This window comes from Brassica napus, chromosome C5 (genome assembly GCF_020379485.1).
Source record: "Brassica napus cultivar Da-Ae chromosome C5, Da-Ae, whole genome shotgun sequence".
NCBI lineage: Eukaryota > Viridiplantae > Streptophyta > Magnoliopsida > Brassicales > Brassicaceae > Brassica > Brassica napus.
Genome location: NC_063448.1, coordinates 54,476,022 through 54,498,345, shown reverse-complemented (window position 1 = coordinate 54,498,345; position 22,324 = coordinate 54,476,022). Strand labels below are relative to the sequence as shown.

The 22,324-nt window shown below is 37.5% G+C and overlaps 1 protein-coding gene and 1 non-coding gene across 3 annotated transcripts; one reads left to right on the top strand and one right to left on the bottom strand.

The window, feature by feature from the left end:
• Window positions 1-4,922: 4,922 nt before the first annotated feature.
• LOC125588247 lies at window positions 4,923-5,029 on the bottom strand. Its single transcript, XR_007324635.1, has one exon. It is a non-coding gene; the product is annotated as a small nucleolar RNA R71 (small nucleolar RNA).
• Window positions 5,030-19,445: 14,416 nt separating this feature from the next.
• On the top strand, window positions 19,446-22,035 carry LOC106362024 (26S proteasome regulatory subunit 6A homolog). Of its 2 annotated transcripts, XM_013842359.3 has the most exons (11): window positions 19,471-19,732; window positions 20,010-20,126; window positions 20,213-20,320; window positions 20,395-20,586; window positions 20,664-20,855; window positions 20,941-21,059; window positions 21,132-21,219; window positions 21,316-21,435; window positions 21,509-21,649; window positions 21,744-21,846; window positions 21,879-22,035. In XM_013842359.3, the coding sequence occupies exons 1-10, from the start codon at window positions 19,613-19,615 to the stop codon at window positions 21,819-21,821; spliced, it is 1,275 nt and encodes a 424-aa protein (XP_013697813.1). In that variant the 5' UTR covers window positions 19,471-19,612; the 3' UTR covers window positions 21,822-21,846; window positions 21,879-22,035. The 2 variants fall into 2 exon arrangements, with proteins under 2 accessions (XP_013657295.1, XP_013697813.1); XM_013801841.3 differs by having other exon boundaries at window positions 19,446-19,732; window positions 21,744-22,035.
• Window positions 22,036-22,324: the final 289 nt, after the last annotated feature.

Genomic DNA, 22,324 nt, shown 5'->3' with positions numbered 1-22,324 from the left:
CTCAGACTAGAGTGAGAAGCATGTTGGTTATGAGTTGAAGAACCTTCATTCCAAGATTGATGGGAGCTACAATGAGCTCAACAACAGTCTCACATCTTGCTTCTAACAGTCAAGAATTTAGAGAATCAGTTTGCTTCCATGAACACTCACACCAGACTCGCCAGCAAGGATCCCTACCTGGAAAATCTGACCAAAACCCAAGGAGGCCAAAGCTATCACCCTCAGGAGTGGTAAGCAGTTACCTCCTACAACCCTCACCAAAGATGCTGAGAAAGTAGGTGAGGAGGTGGCCATCAACTTAGATGATGAAGTGGTGATTGTTGATGAGAAATCAATGATGAAATCTTGGAGAAGATTGTGGAAGCCAAGGGTAAAGGAAAGGTTTGGGGAAGAGAAAAAACAGTGAAAGGTGGTGAAGTTCTTGCTCCAGCAAGTGAGAATTCTTTTGTTCCTCCTCCCTATGAACCCAAACTACCATTCCCTGGTAGATTCAGAGGCAGCTGCTAGAGAAGTACAAAGCTTTGTTTGAAAACAAATGAGTGAAGCTCAGGTTGCAATGCCCATCATCGATGCTTTCATGTTGATTCCTCAATACAACAAGTTCCTAAAAGATGTTGTAGCTGCAAAGAAAAAGGAAATGGAAAGCATGATGATTCTTACCCATGAGTGCAGTGCCATCATCCAAAGGCTTGATGTTCCAGAGAATTAGAGGATCCAGGATGCTTCACACTACCTTGTGCTCTTGGACCTATGATATTGAGAAATGTCTCTGCGATTTGGGAGCTAGTGTCAGCGTGATGCCTTTGTCTGTTGCAAAGAAGCTTGGATTCACTCAGTACAAGAAGTGTAAACTCTCTCTGGTGTTAGTTGATCGTTCAGTGAAGTACCCTGTGGGCATCTTAGAGGACCTACCTGTGAAGATTGGAAAATATGAGATACCTACAGATTTTGTGGTGCTTGAGATGGGTGAGAAGGCTCAGGACCCATTGATTTTTGGAAGGCCATTCTTAGCTACAGCAGGAGCAATTGTTAAGGTGAAAGAGGACACGATTGATCTCCATTTGGGTAAAGGGCATGTTCTCCACTTTGACATCAAGGAGAAAATGAAGAAACCAATTGTGTTCGGGCAAGCCTTCTACATTGAAGAGATGGGCACTCTTACTGATGAGCACCTTGAAGAGTTACCACCTGAGGACGACGAGGAGGGAGCATCTCCCTCTACTCATTCTCCATAGAAGGTAACCCCCTACTTTCCCTTGTATATACCATTTTGCATATTAGTTTTCTCTTTTTTGGGTATCTCTCTCTCCTTGACAACACAGAGACTGTGTCATTTAAGTTTGGGGGAGGTACCAAGTATTTGATCACGTTTGCTTTGATGATTTTGTGTCTCATGCATTGCATTATACATATATATTTGCATAAAAAAAAATTCATTTAGTTTGCATCATTGGCATTTCTAGGAGAGTCTATAGCATATAGGTTGCATTGGGAGCAATTTTTAAATGCCTTGTAAAGAACACTACGTTGCACCTGAGTAGCTTTTGCACCTCTCAAAACACTTGTATGCTTCGAGCCTTGAAGACTCTTCCTGAAACTTGTTGATTGCTGAAACTCAGTCTTTGAAGCCAACTACAACCTTATTTGAACTGAACGAACTTAATGCTTCTTGCTCATGGTCCCTTGTGTACTGAGTCATGGCTATACACACTTGAGTTGTCACATCCTTTATGCCAATCTTATTTTGACAAACTCTAGTGGTAGACCACTCCCAAAACCTTTCCCTTCTTTTAAGCTTTCATTGTTTGATGAGTGAGGCCTTCTTCGGAAAGTCTTACATGTGCATAATGTTGAGAGTATCGGGAACGACAATGCTTGATCTTCATTCTTGCTAGATTGGGCACTTTATTGTTTAGCTATAGGTGGGGGTGAGAGTTGTGATTATGATTTGGGAGCAATGAAAAAGGAAAAGAAATGACTCTTTGTGTTTAAGTGAATTGTCTTATTGGGATAGGTAGAAAAACTTCTAGCTCAAGTTATGAAAGTCTTGGCCCCATCTAAAAAAAAAAAAAAATAAAATATAAAAAAAAAAAAATATAAAAAAAAAAAAAAAAAAAAGAGGCTAGCAAAGTTGTTAGGAGCTAAGAAATGTTTTGAGGTTGTGAAAAATCCCTTGTAGATTTCAAAGAGAAAGAGTTGATGTTCTTAGGATCTTTTGGTGAGAGGTGTGAGTTGGTTTTGACATTGGGAAATGATTGTGTGATTTGTATGTTTGGGAAAGGGTAGAACATGAGATTGAGCATTGTATGCATGAGTTGATCCTTTCTTTCTAATATATTATGTGCAATGTCAAGGCTACTTGTTTCGAGAGTAAACCACCTTAAAGATTTATGTTTCGAACCTCTTGAAATAACTTGAATAAAAGTCTTCCCTCACCCAACCAAATGACTTGGCCAACTGACCATTTGCAAGAATTCACCTGATGTTTTGTGCTTAATGAATGTGAGAGTTTGGTTTGATTTCAATGTGTGGATGCTTGATGATAAGTGTAAGGCAAAAATAGTTGAGATAGACTAGAGAAGCTAGATTGTAATAATAGAGTGCGCTCATGCTGGATTAGATTTTTGAATCGAGTACTAGTTGTGTTTCTTTTGGCTATAGCTCCCACCTTCAAACCCTCTCTCCCTATGAGTTTCTAGAAAGTTCACTTGTGGACAAGTAAAAGACAAGTTTGGGGAGTTGATATCTTGCATATTTCCATTATCTTATCCATTCATCCATGTGCATTTTGATCATATAGACTAGGATTTAGTCATGTTTAGGTTAAATTTTGCATACATGAGTCTCTATCAGGTGTTGGAGTGCCACATGGAGTTCTTGGGCTATTTGGATGCATTTGGAGCTCAAAGGAGGTGAAATATGTGATCATTGGACGAGCAGAGCAGGGAGCGAGGTTCCGCAGCGACGTCATGAGGTCGCTCCAAAGCACCTCTCAGAGCGACCTAGCTGGAGCGACCCCGTGAAGTCGCTCGCCATACTCACCCCGTGAAGCGACTTGCCCAGAGCGACGCGCCGAGGTCGCTCGCATCTCACACCCCTCTCGGAGCGACCTCCTAAAGCGACGCCATGAAGTCGCTCGCGTTCTCGTCACTCCGAACAGTCTTAGATGACCCTGGAGCGACCTCTCAGAGCGACCTATCAAGGTCGCTCCCGATCCAGAGCGACCCGTTGGAGCGACACACCAAGTCGCTCGGGACCTCTCGCCCGAGACACCAAAAATCGGCCCTGGAGCGACCTTCCGGAGCGACACCTGCAAGTCGCTCCGCGTTTTTTTGCTGCCGAAAATCATGATTCTCAAGGACCTTTTTGCAATTTATTTTGGACGTTTACATTTCTAAAACCTATGTTTTAAACATCTTTTGGAGCCACCAGGCAGATTATCTCTTTGATCTATTGAGAAATACACAAAAACTCTCTTGAGAAGTTCATCTCTTGGATTTTGATTGTTATGTTCTTGTGTTCTTGTTGATTTCTTATCTATTTCTCTACATGATTAATCTGAAATCCAATATGGGTTTAAGAGGAATCATGGAGATTAGTGAGTAATCACCTTTTGAATTCATGGTTAGGGAGATTAAGGGTGATTAGGTTAGTTCTAGGATGTTTTAGTGTAGATCATTCTTGTTCCTTGCTAGTAGAGTATTCATAATGCATCTTCTGAGTTGGCCACTCAAAAGTTGATCAATAGGCATTTCCCACCCGAAAGGTGTTTGATGAAATGCCTGAGACAACTCTCCTAGGCTTTTAGTATACTTTGCCAAAGACATTTGTTGTTAAAGGTGCTAAGATAGCTAATAGACTTGTTAGTAATGATTGCTTTCATATTATTCAACCAAAGACATTTGATGTTTGAGATATGTTAGCAAATGAGCATTCATCTAGACATAGAGCTTGCTTAGAATTGTGTCTAGGCTTAAGGTCGATAGTTTGATTGATCATTTGTCATCCTTAGTTCGATACTTGATCACCCAAGGTCTAATCCCTATGCCCATGAGTTCTCTTTTCCCTTAGTCAAGAAAGTATCATTTGTTATTGCTTTCTAGTATTAGTAGTAGTTTAAAACCCATCTAAATCATTGGTTGCACTTAGATTAAGTGAGTACTTGCATTCTCAGTGCTTTGATATCCCTCAGAACTGGTTCGACAATCTTTATACTACAACATTTGTCTTAGGAGCCTTGAAAACTCCTAACATCAAATTGGCGCCGTTGCCAAATTCTGAGTAGATTTGAACATTGAGATTTAGTCACTTACTTGAGACTAAGTCATTTTTATTTTCTTTTGTTACTGATTCTTCTTCTTCACCTACCTTTAACTTTCAGGTGTATGAACTTGAGGAGCAGGGGTCCATCAAACCTAGTTCCAATAGTAGCAGACATCAGAGCTTTAGAGAGGGAGTGTGTTAGAGCTAGAAGAGAAGAAGAACAACAAGCCCACTTGCAGCGATTGGATATTGATATGGCAGATCCACCGCAAGGGGCAGAACACCAACCGCGGGCAGCTCGACCCATTGGTACTTATGACCGGCCCAACATTCATGGTCATAGACTGGGAATCCGAGCACCGGCTGTGGCAGCCAACAACTTTGAGGTCAAGTCAGGACTCCTCAACGTGATCGAGAACAACAAGTATCATGGCTTGGCTCTAGAGGACCCATTTGATCACTTGGACAGGTTCGACAGCTACTGTGGGTTGTCAAAAACCAATGGTGTGTCCGAGATGCCTTAAAGCTCAAGCTATTCCCTTTCTCTTTGGGGATAAGGCACGTCAGTGGGAGAAGTCTCTACCCAGCGACTCTATCACCACTTGGGATGATGCAAGAGAGCATTCTTGGAGAAATTCTTCTCATCCTCAAGAACTGCTAAGCTGAGAAATGAGATCTCCAGTTTTCAACAGAAGAACTTGGAAGGCTTCAGTGAAGCCTGGGAGAGATTCAAGGGCTACCAAGCTCAATGCCCACACCATGGTTTCTCTAAGGAGAGCTTGCTGAGCACATTCTACCGTGGTGCTCTTCCTAAGTACAGGGCCAGACTGGATACAGCTAGCAATGGGTTCTTCTTGGGGAGAACTGAGGAAGATGCAGAGGAGCTGGTTGACAACATGGTAAAGAGTGATGCAGTCTACAGTGGAGACCACGACAAAGGCAGTCGAACAGATGATAAGCAGACGAGGAAAGAGTTGAAAGCTCTACAGGATAAGATAGACATCCTCCTTGCTGATAAAGCCACACAAGAGCAGCTGCACTTTGTTGGTAACCCAAGCCAAGAGACACCACCTGTTGTCCATGAGGTTGAGGGTTTGGAAGGTCAGGAAGAGCTGTGTTTCATCAACAACAATGGTAGCTGGTACAAAAAAGAGCCCAACTTTCAGTACAACAACTACCAACAGAAATCCTATCCCAACAACCAACAGAGTGGTTATCCGCCTCGAAACAACCAGCAAGGCAGCTATCAACCTCAGCAAAACCCCTCATCTGGTTCCTCTGCTCCTCAAGAGAGCAGCACTGACACCCTGCTGAAACAAATCTTGGAGTCTCAGACTAGAAGTGAGAAGCATGTTGGTTATGAGTTGAAGAACCTTCATTCCAAGATTGATGGGAGCTACAATGAGCTCAACAACAAGTTCTCACATCTTGCTTCTACAGTCAAGAATTTAGAGAATCAGTTTGCTTCCATGAACACTCACCAGACTCGCCAGCAAGGATCTCTACCTGGAAAATCTGACCAAAACCCCAAGGAGGCCAAAGCTATCACCCTTAAGAGTGGTAAGCAGTTACCTCCTACAACCCTCACCAGGGATGCTGAGAAAGTAGGTGAGGAGGTGGCCATCAACTTAGATGATGAAGTGGTGATTGTTGATGAGAAAATCAATGATGAAATCTTGGAGAAGATTGTGGAAGCTAAGGGTAAAGGAAAGGTTGGGGAAGAGAAGAAAACAGTGAAAGATGGTGAAGTTCTTGCTCCAGCAAGTGAGAATTCTTTTGTTCCTCCTCCCTATGAACCCAAACTACCATTCCCTGGTAGATTCAAGAGGCAGCTGCTAGAGAAGTACAAGGCTTTGTTTGAAAGCAAATGAGTGAAGCTCAGGTTGCAATGCCCATCATCGATGCTTTCATGTTGATTCCTCAATACAACAAGTTCCTGAAAGATGTTGTAGCTGCAAAGAAAAAGAAATGGAAAGCATGATGATTCTTACCCATGAGTGCAGTGCCATCATCCAAAGGCTTGATGTTCCAGAGAAGTTAGAGGATCCAGGATGCTTCACACTACCTTGTGCTCTTGGACCTATGATATTTGAGAAATGTCTCTGCGATTTGGGAGCTAGTGTCAGCGTGATGCCTTTGTCTGTTGCAAAGAAGCTTGGATTCACTCAGTACAAGAAGTGTAAACTCTCTCTGGTGTTAGCTGATCGTTCAGTGAAGTACCCTGTGGGCATCTTAGAGGACCTACCTGTGAAGATTGGAAAATATGAGATACCTACAGATTTTGTGGTGCTTGAGATGGGTGAGGAGGCTCAGGACCCATTGATTCTTGGAAGGCCATTCTTAGCTACAGCAGGAGCAATTGTTAAGGTGAAAGAGGGCACGATTGATCTCCATTTGGGTAAAGGGCATGTTCTCCACTTTGACATCAAGGAGAAAATGAAGAAACCAACTGTGTTCGGGCAAGCCTTCTACATTGAAGAGATGGGCACTCTTACTGATGAGCACCTTGAAGAGTTACCACCTGAGGACGACGAGGAGGGAGCATCTCCCTCTACTCATTCTCCATAGAAGGTAACCCACTACTTTTCCTTGTATATACCATTTTGCATATTAGTTTTCTCTTTTTGGGTATCTCTCTCTCCTTGACAACACAGAGACTGTGTCATTTAAGTTTGGGGGAGGTACCAAGTATTTGATCACGTTTGCTTTGATGATTTTGAGTCTCATGCATTGCATTATACATATATATTTGCATAAAAAAAATTCATTTAGTTTGCATCATTGGCATTTCTAGGAGAGTCTAGAGCATATAGGTTGCATTGGGAGCAATGATTTTAAATGCCTTGTAAAGAACACTACGTTGCACCTGAGTAGCTTTTGCACCTCTCAAAAACACTTGTATGCTTCGAGCCTTGAAGACTCTTCCTGAAACTTGTTGATTGCTGAAACTCAGTCTTTGAAGCCAACTACAACCTTATTTGAACTGAACGAACTTAATGCTTCTTGCTCATGGTCCCTTGTGTACTGAGTCATGGCTATACACACTTGAGTTGTCACATCCTTTATGCCAATCTTATTTTGACAAACTCTAGTGGTAGACCACTCCCAAAACCTTTCCCTTCTTTTAAGCTTTCATTGTTTGATGAGTGAGGCCTTCTTCGGAAAGTCTTACATGTGCATAATGTTGAGAGTATCGGGAACGACAATGCTTGATCTTCATTCTTGCTAGATTGGGCACTTTATTGTCTAGCTATAGGTGGGGGGTGAGAGTTGTGATTATGATTTGGGAGCAATGAAAAAGGAAAAGAAATGACTCTTTGTGTTTAAGTGAATTGTCTTATTGGGATAGGTAGAAAAACTTCTAGCTCAAGTTATGAAAAGTCTTGGCCCCCATCTAAAAAAAAAAAATTAAAATAAAAAAAAATATATAAAAAAAAAAAAAAAAGGGGCTAGCAAAGTTGTTAGGAGCTAAGAAATGTTTTGAGGTTGTGAAAAATCCCTTGTAGATTTCAAAGAGAAAGAGTTGATGTTCTTAGGATCTTTTGGTGAGAGGTGTGAGTTGGTTTTGACATTGGGAAATGATTGTGTGATTTGTATGTTTGGGAAAAGGGTAGAACAATGGAGATTGAGCATTGTATGCATGAGTTGATCCCTTTCTTAGATATATTATGTGCAATGTCAAGGCTACTTGTTTCGAGAGTAAACCACCTTAAAGATTTTATGTTTCGAACCTCTTGAATCACTTGAATAAAAGTCTTCCCTCACCCAACCAAATGACTTGGACCAATTGACCATTTGCAAGAATTCACCTGATGTTTTGTGCTTAATGAATGTGAGAGTTGGTTGATTTGAATGTGTGGATGCTTGATGATAAGTGTAAGGGCAAAAAGAGTTGAGATAGACCTAGAGAAGCTAGAGTGTAATAAGAGAGTGTGCTCATGCTGGATTAGATGTTGAATCGAGTACTAGTTGTGTTTCTTTTGGCTATGAGCTCCCACCTTCAAACCTCTCTCCCTATGAGTTCTAGAAAGTTCACTTGTGGACAAGTAAAAGAACAAGTTTGGGGGAGTTGATATCTTGCATATTTTCATTATCTTATCCATTCATCCATGTGCATTTTGATCATATAGACTAGGATTTAGTCATGTTTAGGTTACATTTTGCATACATGAGTCTCTATCAGGTGTTGGAGTGCCACATGGAGTTCTTGGGGCTATTTGGATGCATTTGGAGCTCAAAGGAGGTGAAATATGTGATCATTGGACGAGCAGAGCAGGGGAGCGAGGTTCCGCAGCGACGTCATGAGGTCGCTCCAAAGCACCTCTCAGAGCGACCTAGCTGGAGCGACCCCGTGAAGTCGCTCGCCATACTCACCCCGTGAAGCGACTTGCCCAGAGCGACGCGCCGAGGTCGCTCGCATCTCACACTCCTCTCGGAGCGACCTCCTAAAGCGACGCCATGAAGTCGCTCGCGTTCTCGTCACTCCGAACAGTCTTAGATGACCCTGGAGCGACCTCTCAGAGCGACCTATCAAGGTCGCTCCCGATCCAGAGCGACCCGTTGGAGCGACACACCAAAGTCGCTCGGGACCTCTCGCCCGGAGACACCAAAAATCGGCCCTGGAGCGACCTTCCGGAGCGACACCTGCAAGTCGCTCCGCGTTATTTTGCTGCCGAAAATCATGACTTCTCAAGGACCTTTTTGCAATTTATTTTGGACGTTTTACATTTCTAAAACCTATGTTTTAAACATCTTTGGGAGCCACCAGGCAGATTATCTTTTGATCTATTGAGAAATACACAAAAACTCTCTTGAGAAGTTCATCTCTTGGATTTTGATTGTTATGTTCTTGTGTTCTTGTTGATTTCTTATCTATTTCTCTACATGATTAATCTGAAATCCAATATGGGTTTAAGAGGAATCATGGAGATTAGTGAGTAATCACCTTTTGAATTCATGGGTTAGGGAGATTAAGGGTGATTAGGTTAGTTCTAGGATGTTTTAGTGTAGATCATTCTTGTTCCTTGCTAGTAGAGTATTCCTAATGCATCTTCTGAGTTGGCCACTCAAAAGTTGATCAATAGGCATTTCCCACCCGAAAGGTGTTTGATGAAATGCCTGAGACAACTCTCCTAGGCTTTTAGTATACTTTGCCAAAGACATTTGTTGTTAAAGGTGCTAAGATAGCTAATAGACTTGTTAGTAATGATTGCTTTCATATTATTCAACCAAAGACATTTGATGTTTGAGATATGTTAGCAAATGAGCATTTATCTAGACATAGAGCTTGCTTAGAATTGTGTCTAGGCTTAAGGTCGATAGTTTGATTGATCATTTGTCATCCTTAGTTCGAAACTTGATCACCCAAGGTCTAATCCCTATGCCCATGAGTTCTCTTTTCCCTTAGTCAAGAAAGTATCATTTTGTTATTGTTTTATAGTATTAGTAGTAGTTTAAAACCCATCCAAATCATTGGTTGCACTTAGATTAAGCGAGTACTTGCATTCTCAGTGCTTTGATATCCCTCAGAACTGGTTCGACAATCTTTTATACTACAACATTTGTCTTAGGAGCCTTGAAAACTCCTAACATCAGAGGACTTCATGTGTGATCAAGACATTGTCTGAGATGGCTCGTCCCGGGACAAAAGCAGACTGGTTCTCGGAAATGATCCCGGATAGAAGGGGCTGGAGGCGCTTCGTCATAATCTTCGAGATTATCTTGTAATACACATTACAAAGTGCGATGGGCCTGTACTCTGCTACCGTTTGTGGGCTCTGAACTTTCGGTATGAGACGGATATGAGTGTCGTTAATTTTCGCCGGCAGTCTATTAGTGATGAAGAACTCCTGGATTTCCTTGACAATTTCCCCGCCTATGTTGTCCCAGTTCGAGTGAAAAAACCCAGCCGAGAATCCATCCGGGCCTGGTGCCTTATCTACGTGTATAGAGAAAGCTGCTTCCTTAATCTCTGAAGCTGATGGGACCTGTATCAGCTTTTCGTTCTGTTCAGCCGTCACCATAGGCGACAAGGCGTAATTGACTGTCTCTTCTCTTCTACCGACAATAGAAGAGAATAACTTCTGGAAGTATTTGACAATAACCTTAGCAATCTGGTCCTCTTGATAGACTGATGTGCCTTCTTCATCTTCAATCACCGAGAAAGCATTAGCTCTCTTCCGGTTCTTTGCGGTTGCGTGAAAAAATCCTGTGTTCCGGTCTCCAAGGCTAAGCCATAGAAGACGGCTCCGTTGTCTCCAGTAAGCTTCCTCTGCGAGATAAGCTGAGTTTAGTTCGTGGGACACTTTATCTATCAGCTCAGTGTCGTTTGCAGGGCTTGTCAATGCCTCTTCCAATCGCTCTTTCTTTTTCTCGATGAGGAGCCTACTGTTGTGGTATTGTTGCTTGCTCCATTCAACAATGGTGGATCGAACAGAGCATATTTTGTCATTGACAGACATATGTCTTGTTGAGCTCCATTCCATGCTTATGAGTGCTTTCACTTCAGGGTTATCCCTTAGTCTCCTGTCGAAGCGAAACAGACCCTGGCGCTTTCGCTTGTCAGGTTCAAAAAAGGAGACTATTGGCTTATGGTCTGAGCCCTCATAAGTCAAGTACTGTGATCGTGCTTTCGGGAAGAGTTCCGCCCAGTCACCATTTGCAACTGCTCTGTCTAGTCTACACCGGACAAGATAATCTCCTCTTTTTCCACGCCATGAAAGGCAATCACCAGAGTATTGCAGATCATATAAATCGCCTTCAGCGAGAAAGGTGCGCAGGTCGGTAAATGAGCTTTCAGGTCTTTCGGGTCCACCTACTTTCTCAGCATTGCAGGTCAGATCGTTGAAATCGCCTGTGATGAACCATGGCGCTGAGCGAGCTGAGTTTAGGGATAGGAGCTGATCCCAGAAGATGCGTCTCGTCGGTTTATCGGTATCAGCATATATAAACGAAGCATAAAAGATTTTCCCTTCATATTCAACGCAAGTGTCAATAAGATTAGCACATGAGCTTATTACACTTAATTTGATTTCCTGCTTCCAAAAGAGAGCCAGTCCTCCTGCACCATGTCCCGTCGGAGAGACTAGGTGATAGTTTTCATACGCGAGTTTCTTCGTTTTGTTAAGTACGAAGCTGTCGGGATTTTTGGTTTCAGAGAGAAATAAGATGTCTGGAAATATATTCTTCTTCATCTCTTGTAACCTACGAACTATCCGGGGATTCCCTAACCCCTGACAGTTCCAGCTCCCTATTTTTAAGGAACGGGAAAAGATGGATTTTGAAAATCCATCTTTCTTCTAGTAGAAGCTGGGATCATGTTGCACAATGGTTGATCCTCTGAGTTTGACGCAGAAGGAGGTTTTCTACTCGCTGTTTGGGAGGTTCCAGCTCTAGACTTTGCATTTCGAGCAGTCGGAATATCTGGTTTCTTCACTTTCCGAGCTTGTGGAGGATTAGGCGCTGGGATTTTTCGTTTTCGAGAGCTAGCTCCTCTGAGTAATTTAGGGCTATTTGGAGTTGTTCTTTTTCCTGGGGGGCGCCCTGGTTTACGCTTTGAAACCACAGCCAGCGTATTTTGATCAGGGGTACTCGTTTGTGGGGCCATAGGCCCAAGTCTAAGAGCAATAGGTATCCTTTCTGCTGAAGAGATTGCCGTTTCTAGCGATTTTAAGAGATTTGTACGACTAGTTCTGCGGTTAGAAATTGGTGCGTTTGCGAGATACTTATGACTAGTTAACTATCAAATGCAACATCAGTTAAATAATAAATTAACAATATTTACATTTATATAATTATAAAATATCAAAATCATAATATTATAATAAATATAAAAATTATATTTAGAAAGTTATAGTTTTAAATTTTTTAAAATTATAGAAAATATTTTTATTTTAAAATTTTATAAAATATAATAGATATATTTTAGTATTTTTATAATTCCAATTTAAATTTTTTATTAAATATTTTTATTTTTGTATTTATATTGTTTTTTTTAAATAAAAAAAATTATCCTCCCGCATCAGTCCGCAACCGCAAACGCTAGCTGAAACCAGCTTTTGAATTTATGAAGTTTAGAGCGGTTTGAAGCGATTTAGAATGGCTTAAGTGATTATTGCAAAACGCCAACAACCGCTACCAACAGCAAAATCTGCGTTTGCGGGTGATAACGGGAAAACCAGTCATACCCTAAGTTAATTAATGCATCAACTCACTCCTGAATGTTCATCTTAAGAGGGAAACTATTTTTTTTAAGAAAATAGGCTGAAACACAAAAAAATAGATAAATTTTAAGATTACACAAATTTGAAGGTGCAACAAACATAATGCACAAGTGAGTTCCAATAAACACCAAACAAAGTATCCAACACAATCACGTATAATTTTTTTTTGTCTAAACTAAAATAAAGTTAAAAATAAATTACAAAAGTCTTAGTTCTTCTTTCATATCAAGGCTTAAACATTTTGTGGGAGAAGAAATTTTCGTACTTGTTATAAACCCCGTGAACCTATGCTAAAAAAACGGAAATGCAAACGTTGTAGGAATTCTTAGAGAACATGACGCCATTGTAGACAACTCTCCAAAGCGATGAGAACTGTCTTTCCAATAAGCCAAAACATCTAAACTTGCGAAGATTTTCTTCATGTCCACATGTAGTTTTTAAATATACATGTACAGTACAGATTTCTCACTAGCACTCATATTCATCTTGCAAACATTGTGGAAATCATACATTGAAGCAAACAATAATTTAGCAATGTGTAAGAACACAATATACTAAGTCAATAATAAACCTAAGACTATAGTAAGATTTTTAATGGAGGGCTATGGAATGATTCAACTCAAAGCTACTGTGATACTCAGTGGCGTGTGAAGGTTTTTGGAGGCCTAAGGCGAATTAAAAAAAAAGCATTTTACATGATATTTTATAACGAATAAATTTATTCAACTTCAAAGTTTTGAATTAGAATATACATATAATATGACACTACAAAGTTTTGAATTATTACGTAAAAAAAATTTCACCAGACTTTTATAAACAAAATCATGATCAAAAAGTATGAATTTGTACTATAAAAAAAGATGCGGATTTTGGATTGAAATGTTGGTGGCTGTTAAAAAGACAAATCTTATCGTTTAAATTAAATATAGTAAACTATATATTCAAACTTTTATGACTTTTTAACCAAATACTCATACATATATAAAATAAATCTAACTCATAGCATATAAAAAAAAATATGGATCAAATATTTGCAGTTTTTTAGAAGTAGAATCTTTATAGTTTTATTTATAAATATAGCAAAATTGATCATAAACCTAGTTATTTTAAAAGGAATTCGAATTCAGAATCAAATAAGAAAAAAAATCTAACCAAGAGAATATGTTAACTACCATGTAAAAATAATTTTTTTGTAATTAGGGGCCCTAAAATTTTTACAAAACTTTGGGCCTTAGGCAAATGCTTTTTTCAAAAGGCCATAAGCACGGCTCTGGATACTCAGTGTTCAAGCCAACTGATGTTAAAAAAAGAAGGAGATGAGAGAGACGGAGAGTCTAGACTTGAGAGTTAGTGTATGTTAAGAACAATAAAAAGCCAATTAGTGTTGTAAATGTATACCTTTTTTATTGGGAGTAATGTAAAAAAAACTTATTTTTATCTACTCTATTAAAATAGAGTCCTATTTTTTTATCTACTATAGAGAAGTCTTAGTAAAACCATTTCATTAATAATTAATCTTCAAATAAATATACTTTCCATTTTATTAGGTATTCATTTAAATATCATATATTTTCTGAATTTAAATGCCATACTAATATTTCTATATCAAACAAACGAAACAACGCAATCTATAGAACAAATCTTAATAATTAATGTAATTGTATCAACAATTTGTTAGTTTTAGATATTTTCAATCAACCACGAAGATTTGTTGGTATTTTTAATGTAATTTTGGAGAATATAGCATTTTTTATTACTTAACAATATGTTTTTGAAACATAACAATTAATACATTAGATTCAAAAAAATTTTAGTTTAAAATCTTTGACCCGTCAACCACCATGATTTTTATTTTTTTATATAAACTACCTAAATTGTTATTATTTACTAGGATACGGCCGCATATATTAGCCTTATTTAGTATATTGGAGGTGTGTATGTATAAAAATTTAGCATAAGAAAAAACATCGTATTGATAACAAAAGTAATGTATGTATAGTTAGAGAGTATTAACTATTGTTAGTATAGTTATAGAAATATTAGGAAATATTAGGTAGAACCAAAAAAATAATTGGTTGATGAATAAATCCAACAACCTTTGGTGAGTGAATGATTCTCTTTTAATAGTATAGATTTATTGTTTTCTTCTTTGGACGAATTGGGGGTGTTGAAAAAATGCTGAAACATTAATGCTAAAAAATAAGTTAACTTTATTACTTTTTCTGATTTACTCATGAAAGCCATAATAATTATCATGGAAAACTATAAGCTTTGGCACGAAGTTTTTGGTTATGTTTCAAAACATATAAAACACAATAAAACAAGTATGGGTTAAATTTTTCCAGAAAAATATGTTTAGGATAGAGTATTTGATACGAAATTAATACCAATTTAACTCATTAGCAAAAATCAATCTAACTATGATTGTTTTCTTTATAATCTCTTAGTTAGAAAATAAAAAATATCCACACGAGAGTGCGGGTCAAGCTCTAGTTTTTTCTTAATCTTAGGTTTGTGATTGGTAAATTATAAAGGAAATGAGAAGAAAGTAAAAAATGAAAATGTAAAAATGGGAGACAAAGAAATGTGGAGTACATAAGTTTATCCATATGTATGCTAGACGAACATTTTTTTTTCATTTCAACAGTAATTAAAGAGAGAGAAGTAAAATATTTTCTATTGATTGATAAATATTTTTATAGTAATAAAGATTAACTAATTTTTCTACTCAAATATTTATTCTAAAATTGACTTTCAGTCAAAGCCCTAATGACTGAACGTGTAAACTGAAAAAAAGAGTGATGAATTAGAGAAAAAAAAAAGGGAGGGGGGGGGACATAAGAGTAAGGCCCAAGAAAACATGGTCATATTCGGAAAAGAGGAGGTCGAGTGAGAAGAACCGAAACCCTAAACTTCTGGTCATGAAGTTAGCGAAATCCTTCGTTGCGCACGTAAGGCAATTTGTAACTTTTATTGTTTTGTTACGTTTAAATTCTGCTGTTCGATCAATGAAAAAAACCTATAAATTTTTGGTTTGCAGTACTCTTATCGCCGTGGAAAACCATTTGGGCGGCATAGTTTTAGCAATGGTAGTTATCTCTTTCTTTCCTCAGATGTATCTAATGGAGTGAGTTTTTTTTTGTATAATGAATTTGGAACAAATCAAAAGAAGCTGAATCGTCCCTTTTTTTCCAGGAGCTAAAGGAATGGCGACGAATCTTACTCCTGAGGTAATTATTCCGACATGAACTCTCTTGTGTTTTTATTATGTTTCTAATCCTATTCTTGAGGTAATTGATTATTCCGACATGAACTCTCTTTTGTTTTTATTATGTTTCTGATCAATATGTCTGTTCCCAACATTGCAGAAACCAGTTGTACGAAGTGGCTCCCACGCAGCTGGCCTAGCAATGCTTTTTGGATTTACTGGCTACATGATCTGGCGTAATGTGTATTTCAAAATTGATCTAACTTTTTCTATTTTGCTTCCTTAACTCATTGGGTTGATCATTATTTACCTCTCAGAAATTGTTGAGAATATTCGAATCACAAAAGCTGCGGAGAAGGCTATCGAAAATCACACAGAAGCCCGTCTGAGGAACACCCGTGTTTCTGAAGGATACGAGGAGGTTTCTTCAGATTCTTTAATTTTGGTCACTTTAGCATTGGTTTGTGCCCAACATACATTTTGAGAATTTTTTATGCATCCCTTGATTCCTCATTTTTTCAGATATCCAGGATCATCAGTAAAGAAAAGGATGAGGATGAGGATGAGGATGAGGATGAGGATGAAGATGAAGATGAAGATGAAGATGAAGATGAAGATGAAGATGAAGATGAAAATGAATGATGAATGATGAAGATGAATGATGAGTATTGGAGTATGATTCCTAGATAACTTAGGAATTATACGAATTAGTTTTAGATAAGGTTTATCTATATTTTACCTATTCTATATGGAACTTTATAATTTCCTATTGGGGCTTTCCTTATCTTGGTATATAAACCAAGCTTATTGATCAATAAAACCAACTTACTTCTGATTCCAAACTAGATTTGTCAATGAGGATGAAGATGAAGATGAAGATGAAGATGAAGCCGAAGCTGAAGACGAAGCTGAACCTGAAGCTAAGCTCTCGGGGGAGAAAGTAGAAGAAGATATGGAAATGCCATGGTGGTGTGGTTCGGCTTGAGAAGAATTTTGAGAGAGATTGAGCTGTGTTTTTTCTCCATTGTTGTTCAGTTTTTTCTTAAAAACTCTGAAAACACAGAACACTCTAAACAAAGAAGCAGTCACTGTACATACGTTTTTTTTTGTTTGAATAAATTCTTACATTAAAAAAAAAGAAGCTGAAGTGAAGCTAATAAGTCTGGTTTGAATATTTGGAACTTCAGTTTCCTGCAAGTTATTATAGTTTTTAAGTACGGTTGTTTCTAGTTGATAAATTTCGTTTGGGATTCATGATGTGATTGTTCTTTTGTTGGATACCCTGCCATTAGTAAACTGAGAGTTTGGCAACTGATATTTAATTATGTATGTTTGGTTATTAAAAACTATAATAACTCTCTCTAAGAAGCTGGTTATCTAAGAAGCTGAACCAGCTTCCTTTGTTTGTTCCCAAGGCTGGCTCAAGTTGCTGTACCAACAGCTGCTTTCTGCTCTGAGAAGTACAATGATACACGGTGGTGAAGAAAAAGGGTACAGGGTCTTATTATCGTACATGCCTTTTAAAATAATAACTAGAATTTGATCCGCGCGACCGCGCGTGTATGAATTTCCTGTTTTAAAATTTTTATTTGTACTAGATGACGTATTTGTAACATTTTGTGATATTACATTCACTAAGTCATGATTTTTGTGTGTGTTAAACCATCTCTTGTGTGAGAAGAGTTGTTGAAGTGCTATTGAATATGTATGCTAGGTAAACTATATATAATGTGAATGTGAGAACCGTAACGTAGATACAAAAATTTAAAGAAAGTTTTAAAAGCAAAATGACGTGATATTTTATAAGGCAAAACAATTGTTTCCGGAAATAACATTGTTAGCGAGAATATAGGCAATTGCCTTCTTGGTAATTATTCAGAACATCTTCCATTTATTGTTGAGTATTTCGCAAGGTCATCAGTATTGAAGATTTTATTTGAAGCAAAATTTAGATAATGTATTATTTACTTAAATATAGATAGTTAGTGAAAATCATGTCAATAATTATAGGTAATTAATATTCGACATTGATTATAGATATGGATAAACTAATAAAGATATTCTATTTTGATTCTAAATTAATTAATTTGGTTAATTGAGAAGGCTTTGGAAAAATCTATTTGATTTGGTTTGTTGAGAGAGCTAAACATAGTCGATTTGTGCTGTTGGTTTGAATTTTATTTTTATACATAAATAAATAAATAAATATATATATATATATGTATTTATATTGGTAATATTTTTTTTAATGCTAATGAACTCCGCTGATTTTTATGCAGGTACATCTTCTTCATGGCTTATATGGAAAAAATTTATAGACTACACATATAACATTAAGGAAAAATGTATATCCATACGATATCATTGGACATACTGAGGCATAGCTCTATTCGAGGCGAATGAAAATTAGACTTTTAATAATATAGACTAGATTGCGCAAGGTTTTTGTTTTCATTTATTTTTATATAAAAATTTTGTTTTCAATTCTAAATTGGTATATATTATAATATATATGTGTCTATCAATTTTTAAAACAAAATAAGTTTACGGTATATTTTTTCTATTGATTGTTTCAAACTTTCACATGTATTTGTATCTTCTTTTATATATATATTTTTGGATTATAATTTCATTATTAAAATCGTAACTATATATATACAGATTAATAAAATATTGTTTTATTGTCATATTCAAAGATATTGTAACATTTCACAAATTTAGAAAGTTTTTAAAAAATTAAATTTTTCCCTTCATAGATTTATATTATCTAGTAAATAATTAAAAATTTAGTTTTTGTTTAATGTTTAAAATAAACTATATAGTTTAAAATTTGTTTTCATTGGTTTTAGATAGTAAAGATTAATCATTGTTAAATAATATGATTTTTGTTATTTAAAAAAATATTTATAATTTTAAAAGTTAACATCGATAAATATTTAAATAATTAACATATAGAGGTGTAGTATTACAACATTCTATTATATCTATTTAATTTATATTATCTATAAATCCAATGGATCATCTATTGTTTAAATTCAATTATTGATAGCCCAATAAAAAATTATGGTAGGCCCAATAAAAAATGATAAGATTAGAAATTAAATGTAACATGACTTTATATAAATATGTCCATTAGGTCCATTTTTAAAAAAAATCACACATAAATCAAGGTTGTGACTTCTGTTTTAATATATAAAATGTTTAATATATGTGTCAATCGAAAGAAAAATGTAGTCTGCACATATAACATAGGATTTGGGTCATAATATTTTTGATTTGGGTCATAATACAAAAATGTAATCCTCATAAGATATGTAGTATTGTCGGTTGTCAAATCGTCTATGTAATCTTTCTCATAATTGTAATGTCATAATAAATCAGCGTTAAAAAAAATTTTGATTTATTCCTACGACGTCAATGAATAATTTTGATATTCATTTAGTTGAGAAGTGAATCGGGGTGTTTTAGTTAAAATTTATTTTAGGACAACACATTAATTGAACTGGAAAAGACAAGCATTAAAATAGATAGGTTCTATAATTATTGAGTGGCATAGAAGCGTAAATAACTTGGCAGTATAACTAAACCAGACGATTCAGTTAAAATTGGTTTATTGGTACTTCTATTTTAATAATATAGATAGATTATTAAAATAATATAGATACATTATTGGGCGGTATAACTAAACCAGACGATTCAGTTAAAATTGGTTTATTTCAGTTGTACTAGATTGAAACACTCTGGTTCCTTCAGAAGGTTACGCATATCATTTCTTCAAAAACGAGTTTTCCTCAAAGAAAAAAATATATTTAATTATTTTCTCTCGTCTTCTCTTCTCAATAATCGCTCTTCAGAACCTCCTCCCCAAACTCTCCTCCGGCGATCTCTGTCTCTCTCTCTCCGATTAGAGGCTATTGAGATGGCAACTCCGATGGTAGAAGACACGTCAAGCTTCGAAGAGGATCAGCTCGCGTCCATGTCCACCGAAGACATCGTTAGAGCTACTCGTCTCCTCGACAACGAGATTCGAATTCTCAAGGTTCGATCCCATTACTCTCTCGATCTAGCTTTCGCTTCTGAATAACTAGATTGGTCCTTAGTTCATAATGTTGGATTCAATTCAACCGTTACTTAGAAGAATTCGAATTAGGTCTTGCTACTTACTATCTGGTTTAGGGTTTTGAGTGATTTGTAATCCGTTCTTTTGGAATTGCTTGGGGGTTTATTACTATTAGCTCGAAAGTTTTGATTTTTAGCTCATTAGTAATTGATTTCGTTGAATTGATGATGTTGAATTTGCTGATCTGTGTATGTAGGAAGACGCACAAAGAACAAATCTTGAATGTGATTCTTACAAGGAGAAGATAAAGGAGAATCAGGAGAAGATTAAACTCAACAAGCAGCTTCCTTACTTGGTTGGCAACATTGTAGAGGTACTACTCTCAACAAGCTTCTGTCGTCATTTCCTTGGTTTGCTTTTAGGATCTTGGAGTTTAAGTACAACTGTTATGTTATTTAGATCTTGGAGATGAATCCTGAAGACGATGCTGAGGAAGACGGTGCTAATATTGACCTTGACTCGCAACGGAAGGGGAAGTGTGTTGTGTTGAAAACCTCTACACGACAGGTGAAACTTTAATACCCGTTCTCTCATGTGCGTTCTTTATAGATTCTCTGAGGAGATACTTTTGGACATTGCAGACAATCTTTCTACCAGTTGTCGGCCTGGTGGATCCCGATAGCCTGAAGCCTGGTGATTTGGTTGGAGTTAATAAAGACAGTTACCTGATTTTGGACACCTTGCCATCAGAGTATGACTCTAGGGTTAAAGCCATGGAGGTCGATGAGAAACCTACCGAAGATTACAATGACATTGGAGGACTAGAGAAGCAGGTTTGTTTATTCGCTTTGCTTGAATTGCTTCTGTGGGTTGCGTATTGAATCTGATTTGAGTTAATTTTGGGAAATAGATCCAAGAGCTTGTAGAGGCAATTGTGCTCCCTATGACCCACAAGGAGCGTTTCGAGAAGCTGGGTGTTCGTCCACCAAAGGGAGTGCTCTTGTATGGTCCTCCAGGGACTGGTAAAACCTTAATGGCACGTGCCTGTGCAGCACAGACCAATGCCACCTTTCTCAAATTGGCAGGTCCTCAATTGGTCCAGGTAATATATTGTAGTGTGGCAATCAATACATTTTGCCTGTTCATCCACAGAGTTTTAAAATTGTGTCGTGACTGGATGTGTGCAGATGTTTATTGGAGACGGAGCAAAACTTGTCCGTGATGCCTTTCAACTAGCGAAAGAGAAAGCTCCTTGCATCATCTTCATAGATGAAATCGATGCCATTGGTACCAAGCGTTTTGACAGGTATATAAATTTTTTTTTCTGATTCAGTTCTTCTAGCAGCTCACTGACTATATTCTTTGGCTGAGAGTGCAGTGAAGTAAGTGGAGATAGGGAAGTGCAGAGGACTATGTTGGAGCTGCTCAACCAGCTTGATGGATTCAGTAGCGATGAGCGTATTAAGGTGAGAGAGTCTTTCTTTATTCTAGGCACGAGTCATACTTGTTTATATATTGTCCCATAAAGAAGCAGTAACAATCAAACCTCTTAAAATTTTCAGGTTATAGCAGCCACTAACCGTGCAGATATTCTGGACCCAGCGCTCATGCGTTCTGGTCGATTAGACAGGAAGATTGAGTTCCCACATCCAACAGAAGAAGCAAGAGCCAGAATCTTGCAGGTTTGTCTCTCAAATTTTCTGAACATGACCCTTAGCACTCATTACTCAACTAACCCGAACTGAATGAATACAGATCCACTCGAGGAAGATGAATGTACACCCAGACGTCAACTTTGAGGAGCTTGCAAGATCGACAGATGATTTCAATGGCGCTCAACTGAAAGCAGTATGTGTAGAGGCTGGCATGTTAGCTCTTCGTCGTGATGCCACAGAGGTAAGAATATACATGGTTTTACGTTTCTTTATGATGCAAGTTTTTTCTGGTTTATAAACATGGGGTTCTCTGTTATTGTTGTATGTGTTATCAGGTGAACCATGAGGACTTCAATGAAGGTATCATCCAAGTCCAGGCCAAGAAGAAAGCAAGTTTGAACTACTACGCCTAATCTCTATTTCTGTTTGCTCTCTATCTTTCAACTAGTGTTGCATTCCTATTTGGATATTTTCATATTTTCAAATCAGGATATGTATTATCGAAAATACATTTAGTTGTGTTCATCTTCTTTTCTTCTTGAGACAAGAAAATGAATTTTATATGGTGTACCATCTTTTTTATTGTTGAATTGTGTTTGTGAGAAAAAAATCATTACATTCTTATCAGTTTCTGTCAATCTGTGTCAACGTATGTATACTATGCAAGTATTTAAGCAAACACTAAGCACCCTTCATCGTTCATGCCTTCTCCCACAAAGCTGTCACATTCAGTCGCCAGTTAGAAAAAGCAACTTAACTAAACGGTAAGAGATGAGAAGAGCTTACAATTGGAAGTCTTTGAGCTTTGACACCAAAAACTTTGTAGCACCCTCAATGTGTTTCTTGAACATGTCTTGCTTTTCTGAGTCCAGCTTAGGGATTTATGTATCTCTTTATGAACATCATCAAACTGTTT